This window comes from Octopus bimaculoides, chromosome 4 (genome assembly GCF_001194135.2).
Source record: "Octopus bimaculoides isolate UCB-OBI-ISO-001 chromosome 4, ASM119413v2, whole genome shotgun sequence".
Classification (NCBI taxonomy): Eukaryota; Metazoa; Mollusca; class Cephalopoda; order Octopoda; family Octopodidae; genus Octopus; species Octopus bimaculoides.
The window spans coordinates 18606182-18619354 of record NC_068984.1 but is presented as its reverse complement, the minus strand read 5'-3'; the positions used below and the strand labels follow the sequence as shown (position 1 = coordinate 18619354).

Genomic DNA, 13173 nt, shown 5'->3' with positions numbered 1-13173 from the left:
ATATATAACTGATGTGGGTGCATTGCTAGAGAAAAACGGAAGCAGTTGGGAGAAAATATTAAAGCAAAATAAATAAATTGAAATAAATAAATAAATAAATAAATAAATAATGATCTCCCTTTCAAATAAATAAACAAATAAAACTGCTTCCCATCATTTCGACAGTGGAACTAATTTCTTGCTGAAGCTAAGATTAACTGCTTGAAGAGCTGGTACCTTTAAGAGCATGCATCTGATTCAGTTTATACCTTAGGAAGATCACAATTACACAGCAGGCTGCTTTTAGTCAGTCCTGCTGCAGCATGATCACAGTCTCACAACCAATGTCTATGTACATGTGTAGGTTGCTCTGCTGTGGAAATACACTGAGAAAGAGAGAGAGAGAGAGAAGAGTAATATTGGTATCTGTCTTATTGGAACCAATATACTCACATACACACACAGCCAAACAATTGATTTACTTGTATCAACTTTAATGCAAGATAGGACACCTTTCTTTAATACCGAAATTATCAAATTACTGATAAAGCTTCTTACCTCGATGCAATGGGCAGGTGAAAATTATAGATTATTTTTAAAGCTAAAAAGCATTTTTAGTTTAAAGAGTTTATACAGTCAATACTTTTAAACAATAATTTTAGAATTAAAAAGCTATTGTAATCAGGTCTTAACAGAAATGCTGCTTGATTGAACACAGAACCTAGTTTGCAATGATAAATTTATATGTTCAAGATTAAAACAGGAACCAAATAACTTTATAAGAACTGAAATTGCTAGAAGCTTCAATTGTATATGGCAGTCCGTTTTTTGCTTTGCTTTCACTATCTTCAAACAAATAAAAAATATAATTTGGTTCCCAGTTCAAAGCACATTATTAAATACTATGTAGCTGTAATATAAGAAATAAATATGCCAATTCTTGAAACACAAGAGAAAAAGGAAAGCCAACACAGACTTTTACAGATTTTTAGCTTACTGTATTTCATTGGTAAAATCAAAAATTTTAGTCTCATCAATTATCCTATTAAACTAAACCATTCTATGTTTTGTAAGGAGCTTACAGAGATGATGATAGTTTGAAAGCAATTATATAATCTAATCAAATAAATACATTTTCTATTATTAAAAATGTCTTTTTTTCATTGAGTAAATTAGTTTCTGGTATAGTGTATGGTTTCTGCAGTCAAATGTTGAGTTGTTGATAAGCTAACTATACAGATAATAAGAGAAGCCTTAGCTAAACTTGTTTTGGTCCCATTAATAATCACTCAAATAAACAAGTCTTATTATCAAAAAGAAAAAAAAAAATCATTGAGAATTTTAAATAGACAAAGATTTGAGTGTTAGCGAAAGATGAAAGTTTTATAATAAATAACTTCAAAAAAACCAAACTTTAATGTTACAACACTATTCATGTTTAATTGAGTTTATGATATGTGCTAAGAGAGATTTCGGTGTATCATCTAAAAGTAAATTAAATACAATTTTCTAACTGAAGAAAAGAATCAACAACAAATTCCACAATTTACATTTCTCTTTTCAAGAATTTTAAAAATAATAAATACAACATCAAAAGATTAACCTTATCTTATTTTAAACCTGTTCATCTTTAATCCAAATTAAAATCACACCAACATTCAAACAGAATCTAGCAGAAATTGGAAGCTTGTAGAATCTAAATCTTGCTTATTTGTGTCACAAAACGAAATCCATGTGATTTAGAGGAAATTAGCGGTGAATATATTGTCAAAAATTTCAGAATACAGAAATATTTATTTAAATTTTTGTTCAATAAGATTATAAATTGCTCAATCACAATGATAATAAATTACTATCATTGTCAGCTTAATTATTATTAATAATAATTTCTTACTTAGGTATTTGGGCCAATTTTGTAGGGGAGGAAAATATAGGCAATTGAAGAAACCAGTTTATAACTGGTACTTATTGATTCCCAAAGAGGGAATATACAGCAAAGTATATTCGTGGTGGGATTTGAACTCTGAATATAGAAAGGTGAGATGAGATTTTATCAGGCATTTAATCTGGCATGCTATTTCTGCCAGCTCACCACATCCTACTTATTATCATTATTTTTATCATTAAAAATAATAACAAAAGCATAAAGTTAAAATTTGCCTATTTTTTTTAAAGGTAGTTCATAAAGTCAAGTAGTATGTTATTAACTTATTTTGACTTCTCCTACAACTATGTAGTACACCCTACCCATCTTATCCATCCGTCCATACATACATATGTACATAGAAAAAATTAACTTTCTGGTGAATTGTGCATGCTAAGTAGATTTTCTTTGAGATGAGCAAACAGTTGAACAGACATGGACAAAGCTCCAGTCAGCAGTGACTACGTACAGTTCCTGAGAAGGCTACTGTAATTTGGGGCTCAAAATAATAGCAAAATAAAATTAACATGAAGGGAATTCTCTCTGTTCTAGACAGTTTTTTTTAATATCATTTGATTAATGAATTTTCTAATTGTTTGATTATTTTGTAATTAGTTCTCAACAGATGTGAATATTTTTGTATTAGAAAACTCACATGGTTTTAATGAATGCATTTTTTTTTAAAGAATAACTCAATTCCAGGTATGTTTTATATTATATATATCATATATATTTGATGAGCTGTTCCAATCTCAAATAAAATATGTATTTTTTTCTTCATAATTAATAATTATTACTGCTCTTTTTTTTTTTTTAAAAAAAAGGGAAATTAACTTGGAATTGAAACAAAAATAACAATCGCAAGATTATAATCATATAAAGTTTACTACTACCCTCAGGGCAGTTGAAACAATTTTAAATTGATGAGGGATTTTTCAGAAGATAGATCTTATATTGGTTAGTGTCTAATCTAGTTGAAGAAATAAAGTTGAGAGATCCTCAGATAGTTAAGGGGTTAAAAGCTATATTGAGTGAGTGAGTGAGTGCAAAGGGAGATTGCCATTGAAGGTTGGTGTGCCGGTATGTCATATTCATATATACTAGCACACATGAAAAGAAAGGTGCAATTGGAATGTAGATATGTATTTACATATGTATTTACTAAAAACAAATTTGGTGGTGGTGGTGGTAGTAGTAGTAGTTGGGGGGGGGGATTCTGTATGTATCCATACATGTGTGTGTGTATGTGTATAATACATACATACATACATATGCAAACATACATAGACATATATAAATTTATGAGTCTATCAAATAGCTATAAAAGCTAGTCTCAGTGTACAACACATGAGCCCTAAGCCAATGAGGGAATATTGTTTTCCATTTGAAAGACAAGCCAAAACTGAGCTCTCAGTAGTAATGCTCTACAAATGATAAATAGGAATTAATGAAAGGAGATGGATGTTCTGAGAGTTCTTAGTTAGGGAAAAATATGTCACCTTGGTGGTCATCAACATCAGCAGCAGCAGCACAGCTGGTTTTTTATACAAATTTGATCCCTTCTGTTGTAGAAGGTATCAAACAACAAATCGAAGGAAACAGCTGAGGGGACCATTTTATGGAAATAGATTAAGAAAGAGATTGGTCAATTTATAATACATAGCTTAGAAGTTGAAAGAACAGTAAACGAAAACAATAAAAAAAAAATAAATAAATAAACAAACAAACAAACAAACAAACAAAAAATGAACTAAATACCAGCTTGGTTGGTAATGATGATGATGATAAGCAACACAAAAAAAATGTTCATCTATAATAGTTGCTATCAGTAACAAATTTCGGAAGAAAAAAAAAAGGAAAAAATTTAGCATTTTTCATGGCTAATGAAGTGAGATGATTTATTAAAAAAAACAAAACAAACAAAAACGTGACTAGCTGCTAAATATTACAAATCAGCATATACATAGATATATATATATATGAGCAAAATGATATGTCTTCTGCAGTTGTACAACCATCCGGACTTGGCCAGCTGTACAACTGAGTCCAAGATTTGTTTTTTGTGGGGTAAGCTTAAAAAGTAACGAGAATATGAAAGGGTGAAAAAAAAAAACAGTTATGAAAACATAAGAATCGGGATGGGAGCAAGCCTACGTATAGAATAAGCTCAATAACATTATGAAATATCTGTAACGAAAATGAAACAAAGGGCGGAAAAAAACAAAACAAGACGAAACAAAAAAAGCTAAATTTCTAACGTGTTTTGCTTTTCCACTTCAGTTAACTAAAACAAAAGAAATTGTTTTTTCATCAACAATGACAGTTCTTTTACTGTTTTATAGTGTTAGTATATTAAAATGAAACACACATACATTCATGCCAATGTACTCAAAATAATATGTCCCCCCTCCTTTCCTTCATAATTTCCATACCCCCATGTAAATAATTCAAAAGATAAGTTAGAATTGTGTGATAAGGGTAAGGTTCAGGGAAGGCCCTTTGCTCCTGCACATGAAAGCAAGAACTCAATAATAATAATAATAGTAATAATGATATATTTTAAATATTGATAATAATAATAATAATAATGATAATAATAATAATAATAGTAATAATAATGATAATAAAACAGCAACAACAACAGAAAAAAAAAAACAAACGAAAACACTCTCTTTGGAAAGGGAATTAATAGAATCACATTGTATGATTAGCCTTCTATGATGATTATGTGAAGGGAGATAAAGAGCCCAGTGGGAAGAAAAACAGCAATATTAACAACAACAATAACAGAGCCACCTGATGAATCTAATTTAAAAAATAAATATTGGGGAAAAAAAATTAGAAAGAGCATAATCATTTGAGTGAAAGTGATAGAGAGAGAGAGAGAGAGAGAGAGAGAAGGTAAGCGTGTCTGCTAATTTAAGTTATTTGGTCCATATCTTTCACTTCTTCTAAAGCCAAGAGCAGAGAAGTGAGCAAGGGAGAGGCAATATTACCTTCCTTCCTGCGATCAATGCAACCTCCCCATGTAATAATATAAATCATTCTAAAATCCCGACAATCAAGTTATTTGCTGTCATTTACCTCACTCATCAGGTGTGAGAGTAAACACAATTGAAATAACAATCACTGTAGTTGCAGATGTTGTTGTTGTCGTCGTTGTCATCGTCGTCATCATCATCATCATTGCTGCTGGCATGGTTGTTGGTTGGTTGGTTGGTTGGTTGTTTGGTAGTTTTTAAATAGCATTATGGCACACTTTGATGGTGACAGACATGTTATATTTGTATAATATAAAGAGCTGGGTAAGTTAGACAAAGGTGAAATGGGGAGGAGCCGAATAAAACAGGGAAGAAGATGGTTATTTTCGCTTGGCAGAACTTGCAGAAGTTGGCCGCATGAACGAAGATGGCGATGTGCCAGCCGTAGATGACAAAGATGAAGATGTGGTTCCATTGCCAGTACCAACTGAGACAGCAACAGCAGCAGCAGAAAGATTTGAGCTGGAACGTGACAGTGGAATGGAACCAGTGACAGCTGTTAAGCTGCCGAGACTTCGTCGGTTGCTAGCATGGTAGCTGCTCAAACCTGACTGATTTTTTTTTGTGCTACGACGCCGTTTGTCCCAGATTAGTTTATCATGTCGCACGAAAATTCCATGTTTTGAACGACACTTGAAATAACGAGAACCATTGACTGAGCCATCGTTTTTACCTAGAACAAAAAAAAAGAAAAAAAAAGCTATAGATAAAAAAGAAATTTTTATGGAAAAACACACAAATTGAAGGACGAGTTAATTACTGGTACAATGATTAGAATGAAAATCAATAATGGAGTTAACTGTTTTCATTCCAGTTGAATCAGTCATGGGACACGAAAATATCCAAACAGTACATCACTTAATGTCACCCAATGTCTCAGTTCTGTTATCAAAGGGAGTCTCTGTGTTGTCCCTTGATTTGCTAAAATTAGCAGCTAAATCTCTCACAAACCAACCCCTACCATCTTAAACAAAATGGGATTGTATCAGACAATGGAGTCTTAGAAAGAAACTCCTAAGGTGATGAGATGGTCATAATTGGAATGCTTTAGAGCACAAGCGTGCTCAATGAGGGATGATGCTGAACTAAACAACAGCAATTGTACTTTGTTGGTTTGTTTTTATGTCTGTTTTACCATGCTGGCATGGGTCAGACACAAAACATTGTTTAACAATCAGATGCCCTCACCTGTTTTTTAAAAGTGCAGAACTGGAACATAATTTGCTGGCAGAGAAATGACAACAAACTTTACTACATGTAGCTCAGTGCTTCTTCATGCAATTCATGTAGGATGGAAGCATTCACACACATGCACTTGCACACACACACACACATAGTGGGCTTTCATCAACCAAATTCACTCAAAAGGTATTGGTTGGCCTGAGGCTATAGTAGAAGACATATGCCCAAGGTGACATGTAGTGGGATTGAACTTAAAACTGCACTTCTTAACCATTCACCTTGTCTCTTACGAAATAATATAAAGCTGAAAAAATTTCAAAAATTCTAATTTTTGCAATGCAAAGCATTTAAACTTATACAATACAACAAATAAATAGATTTAACATGCCTTCAGGATTGTCTAGTTCAACTCCAATCCAGATTCCACTAGCAAAGTGAACAGTGCCAATAAACTGAACAACTCCAGGTTTAGAGTATCCCTTAGAGGACGTGACGATTACACCTTCTCCTTGTTGGATCCAAGTGGGTAGTGGGCCTTCATGGAGACGGTCCAGGTCAGCACGGCTTCCAAACGAACATAAACTCATACTGTCTTCTCCACCTTCAGAAAATAGAGAAACAACAGGGAAATGTTAGCAGAAGAATATGAAACAGAGAGTGGGGGAAAGATAACAGAGTTTATGATATAATACAAGGAAGAAGCATATGAGAGCTGAGCTGTGAGGATAGTGGGGTTGGAGAGAGAGAGAGAGAGAGAGAGAAAAGGAAAAAGAAAGAGAGATTTTGATGTGATGGGAGATACATTTCCTGCATATAGTTTACTGATACAAGAAACTGAAGAGTCTTCATCAATGTGAGTCTTAACAGTAAATGAAATAAACTCAAATGAATAAGTTCCAGTACATTGATTTTTAGTGGAGGCACATGGCCTAGAGGTTAGAGCAGCGGACTCATGTTCGAGGGATCATGGGTTCGAATCTCAGACCAGGTGATTTGTGTGTTTATGAGTGAAACATCTAAGCTCTGCACGGCTCCGGCAGAAGGTAATGGTGAACTTCTGCTGACTCTTTCACCATAACTTTCTTTCACTCTTTCCTCCTGCATCTAGCATCTCACCTGCAATGGACTGGCGTCCCGTCCAGGTGGGGAACCTATACGCCAATGAAACCGGGAAAACCGGCCCTTCTGAACCAAGCATGGCTTGAGAAGGAACAAACAACAACATTGATTTTTGCAGCTTCTTAAAATCATTTTTTTTTTGAAGAAATGGTTAATATTTTGTCACTTGTGTGTCCATTCCACAAAAGATTTTGATTGTGTTGAATTGTGGATCTATAGCTATGACCCCAAAACCAATGCTCAGTCTTCACAGTAGTAGACCCACTGTCAACGAGATTTCAAGACATCAAGGAGTGCAACAAGGAAGCTGCTTGCTATCCCAGAAAAAGGAGTTCCAAGAATGCTTCCATCAATGGATATGATGCTGGATAAAGTGTGTGGCTTTAGAAGAGGACTACTTCAAAGGAGATTAAAGGCTGAATTGATATCATCATCATCTTTTAATGTCTGTTGGCCATGCTGGCATGGGTGGGATAGTTTGGTTGGGCTGGCATGCTGGAAGGCTGCACCAGACTCCAGTCTGATTTGGCATAATTTTCTACGGCTAGATGCCCTTCTTAATGCTAACTACTCCGAGAGTGTAATGGATGCTTTTATGTGCCACTGGCACAGATGCCATTTGTGTGACACCAGGGTGCGTTTACATGCTACTGGCATGGGTGCCAATTTGCCTGATGTGATTTTGCTAGGTTTGATGGGTCTTCTTCTCAAGCACAACATAACGCCAAAGGTCTTGGTCATTGCCTCCGTGAGGGCCCAACACTCAAAGGGAGCTCAGCTGTTCTTATTTTCTTTTTATTGTACTAGCCATGATCCTTTGTGATCAGACTTTGTGTGTGTGTGTGAGTGAGTGAGTGAGCATGCATGCATATATGTATGTATGTATGTGTGTGTGTTATCATCATTTTATGTCCATAATCCATGTTGATATGGGTGGGATGGTTTGAAAGGATCCAATGAGCCAGTATTGCATTGGACTCCAGTATCTGCTTTGATAAGGTTTCTATAGCTGGGAGCACTTCCTAACACCAATTACATTACATTCTCTACAAGTGAGGTCACCAAGTAACTTGCAAAACAAAATCCCTTGACATGATGAGGGTGCAGTATGGAGAGAGGAGGCTTTGTACCAGGCATTGAGGCTAAAGTAACTTAGAGGGGACAAGAACAGGGGGTTAACTGTAGAGGAGATACATACATACATATAAACATACATACATAGAAGCCATAGCCACTCATAATAAAAAAGAATACTAGTGGAATGTCCTAGTGAAGACCTCAATTAAATATAAGAACAACAGACCTGATATATTGATTTGGGATAGAGAAGAGAAACTGTGCACAGTTGTGGAAATTAGCTCCATAGTGGATGTTGACATAAAGCTGAAGATCAGTGAAAAAGAGAACACCTATGATGAACTATTGAGAAATCTGCAGTTATTCTATCCAGATTACAAGTACAGGTTTATACCTGTAATTATTGGGGCCCTGGGATATGTAACACACTGCCTAAATACCAATCTTGAGAAATTAAGCTTCTCAAAACCGGAAAGGAGAAAGCTACTTTGAAGACTACAGATTGAATCCATCACTGGATCTGTAAAAATCTGTAAAACTTTCCAGAAGTTTATCATTTAAATATATATACAAGCATGTCTAGATATGCAACTATATGCATGAGAATACATACATAAAACATACAAATCTGCACATACATACATACATACAAACAAACAAACAAACACAAAAATACTCTGTTGTTGATGTTGAAATTCCAATGAGGGAGCCTTGGATCTAGGTCAGAAACTGGTTCTTTCTCTATTGGCAAGAAACCTTGAAATAAAACTAAACAATAACATACATACAAAGAAACATACATACATACAATCAACCCCTGGGCATTACTGTCTTGAGTCTTAGGACTCGTATGGCTGACTACCTGTTTTTCTTGGTGCGTGTAAAGTGACTGAGATCACAATAATACTCACTCAACAGGACACCGATCCATTGGATGGTTATTTGTTTACAGCTGAATGGACAGGAGCAATGTGAAGTGAAGTATTTTTCTCAAAAGCACAAAGCACCACATGGTCTGAGAACTGAAACCATGATCATGCAATTGTGAGTGAAACAGCCTAACAACTAGGCCACTTGCCTTCTTCATAAATATGTGTATGTGTGTATACACACACACACACACAGTTCTGTATAAAATTGGTGTGTTGGACAGTAGTAATAACTTATGGCATTTATGTTCTCAAGGGATGTAACTCCCCAAAAGAGATCTGACTCAAAACTTAAGTGAACTTTGTGATTTGATAAAATATGAACAAGCCTAAACACTGTGGCTGAAATAACCAACAAAAACTTTTAAATGTTGTGCTCTAGCATGGCCAAAATAAAATCAGTAAAATAGTAAAATGATCTTGAACGAATGAAAAAATCTGGAATCATATTAAGATAATGTAGACTACCAATTCTACATTAATTGCATAGTACCAGACAATGGTTGTCATTTAGCTCCAGGATAGCCACTTTGTACTGGGTGCTTTCTTCATGGCACCAACACTAGTGAGGTCACCGAATAACTTGCAAGACAAAAACCCCTTGACATAATGACAGTGTCAGTATGGAGAGAGGAGTCTTTGTGTCAAGTATTGAGGTTGAATGGTAATTAGAGGTAAATTTGGCTTCCATTTCTAGCAAGTTTTGTAACAATGTACAAGATTGTTTGCTCAGATCTACAAAGAGGGATTCCTTGCTTCGTCACTTAACATGCAAGAAACAGCAGCCAAACTGCACACTATTATCCTAAACAATGACAAGTACATTGGACAATGTAGCCACTGGTATAAAAAAAACATATGGATAGTCATGACACATACACATATGTATATGATACATGTATACACACATACATCTTCTTTCACTTGTTTAATTATTAGACTGTGGCCATGCTGGGGCACCACCTTGACGTTTTAGTTGAGTGAATTGACCCTAGTATTTACTGTTTATTTTAAGCATGGTTCTTATTCTATTGATCTCTTTGTTGAAGCGCTAAGTTATGGGGAATGTAAACACACCAACACCATTTGTCAAGTGTAGTGGGGGAACAGACACAAACACAAAGACACACACAATGGGCTTCTTTCAGTTCTTGTCTACCAAATCTACTCACAAGGCTTTGGTTGGCCTGAGGCAATAGTAGAAGATACTTGTCCAAGGTGCCATGCTGTAGGACTGAACCTAGAACCACGTGGTTGGGAAGCAGGCTTCTTACCACACAGCCACACCTGTGCCTATACACACACAACAGGATTTTTTCAGTTTCCATCTGCCAGATCCAACCACAGGCCTTGGTGAGCCCATGGCTTTGAGGTGCCAATCACACCTGTACCTCATCGTTTAACGTCCACTTTCCATGCTAGCATGGGTTGGATGATTTGAGTGAGGACTGGTGAACCAAGTGGCTACACCAGGTTCCAATCTGATCCGGCAGAGTTTCTACAGCTGGATGCCCTTCCTAATGCCAACCACTACGAGGGTGTAGTGGGTGCTTTTACGTGCTACCGGCACGAAGGCCAGTCAGGCGGTACTGGCAACGGCCACGCTCAAAATGGTGTTTTTTATGTGCCACCTGCACAGGAGCCAGTCCAGCGGCACTGGCAATGATCTCGCTCGAATGTCTTTTCACATGCCACCGGCGCAAGTGCCAGGAAGGCGATACATAAACACACACACATACACATACATACATATGTGCATGCATGTATGCATAAGCGCAGGCATGAGTGTGTGGTTATGTTCAATATGGAACCACAACGCCGAGGATTTGTTCCCATAATGTGGATATTGTCAGCTGGTGTCTTGGACTATAATCATCCTTTGACCAATACTTTGTGAAAGAAATCGTCGTGTTTTGACATGTGTATACTGGTTGTAGGTAAATGTTATTGTATCACCGAGTTATGTGTTTATAATCCTCTGTGAAAGTATGTCTGGGTTGTTCATTGTTTGATAGACTTGGAGAAAAATTTCACAGAAAGGATGTCCAACCATAGGAAAAATTCTGCCTCAACAAAGTTCCATCAGACTCATACAAACAGAAAAGTGGATGTTAAAACGATGATAATGTGTCCATAGGAAGAGATCAATGAATGGCCATAAATGAGAAATTTGCAGCAATGATGGATAGAATCAGATTCAAAAGAACATAAAAGTCACATGATATGTATTGAGTACTTTTATGTCTGTTTATCCAAATGTATATATTTGTACATCTAACTACTACTTATTACTTTACATGAAGTTTAATCCACATTACTTCATAAGAAGCATTTTGGGTCAGGTTCCAAGTTTCCATGGCATATAAATTCCCCACCTGGATGGAATGCTGGTCCATCACAAGATCACTCATTTTTACCAGCTGAGTGGACTGGAGCAACATGAAATGAAGTATTTTCCTCAAGAACACAATGTATCACCTGGTCCAGGAATTGAAACCACACTCTTACGATCATGAGTACATCACCCCTAACCATTAAGGTTCAACTACTTTACATGAAGCATAAGTAAAAACTTATAGAATTGTAAAGTAATGTTTTAAAATAGTTTTCTGTATTCTATCAGATAGCCGTCAGTCACTATAATACACTTCATAAATGAAAGCCTAGGTTAATTGAAAGTTAATTGCAATTAAAACTCCACAGGGCAAACTAAAATAATTATTTTCAATTAACATGGTGGAACTATGTAAAATTGGACAAGAGGTTTGAATAAATCAAGCTTACAGTTTGAAATGTTATAATCAACATTAATTCTCTAAAAGTACAACAGAATATTTGGAATGTTAAATTAAGTCTCATCATAATTATTAGCATCTACTCTTCTATGCTGATATGGGTCAGATGACGTGTTGAGGCAGATTTTTCTACAGCTGAATGCTCTTCCAGTCACCATCACTTATCTGTTTCCGAGTAAGCTAATATTTTCTCCCAGCAAACAAATGATACTGCTTCTATGATGATGAAATTTGTTTACAATTAACATGTGGTGTCAAGGCAATTCATACTCATGTGCAGACATACATACATGCATGAATGCATACATACACACTCCAGTGGGACTGAACCTGAAACCATATGGCTGCAAAGCAAAGTTCTTAACCGCAGGCCATACCAGCACCATGCTGGCATGGGTTGGATGGTTTGACCGGAGCTGGCCAGGCAGGAGCCTGCACCACACTTCTGTGCCTGTCCTAGCATGGTTTTACTTCTGTGTCTGTTTTCAAACTGTAAGCTTGATTTAGTCAGACCTCTTATCCAATTTGGCATGGTCTTACTGATATATGTAAAAATATAAAAGTTGAATATTATAAAAATGAAACTACATTATTGAAGATAATATTAATTTACAATGGTTTAAGAGATTGCTCAGTGAAACTCAAGCTCAGAGGGTTAATATAGAACTAGGCTAAGGGTATGCGTGTGTGTGTATGTAATGCCCAACCAGTTGCTCATTAATTTCATGAGTAGGCTGTTCCTTTGATCAAATAAATTGGAACACTTGTTGTCGTAACTGACAGAGAGTCAGGCCAATACACTAAAAGCATTAAAAGAAAAGATAAATATGGGTGCTTATAAATTTGGCCAAATTCATTAAATTATTTAACAAACCTACAATTACCATTAAATGTTTGTTTATCCATGCTTTTCCTGCCACCCACCCTCCTTCGTTTCTCAATTTAATAATAGGAGTGGGTGTGTGGTTAGTAGCTTGCTTACAAACCACATGGTTCCAGGTTCAGTCCCACTGTGTGGCACCTTGGGCAAGTGTCTTCTACTATAGCCTCGGGCTGACCAAAGCCTTGTGAGTGGATTTGGCAGACGGAAACTGAAAGAAGCCCGTCGTGTGTATATATATATATAT

The 13173-nt window shown here is 35.9% G+C and overlaps 1 protein-coding gene across 1 annotated transcript in view; it reads right to left on the bottom strand.

The window, feature by feature from the left end:
• Positions 1-2769: 2769 nt before the first annotated feature.
• The window catches only part of LOC106881370 (kinesin-like protein KIF13A), a 696895-nt gene continuing 686491 nt past the window's right edge, over positions 2770-13173 (bottom strand). Inside the window, 2 exon segments of the mRNA XM_052966922.1 lie at positions 2770-5617; positions 6515-6727. Of these exon segments, the coding sequence (XP_052822882.1) occupies positions 5265-5617; positions 6515-6727 (566 nt within the window). The 3' untranslated portion in view covers positions 2770-5264.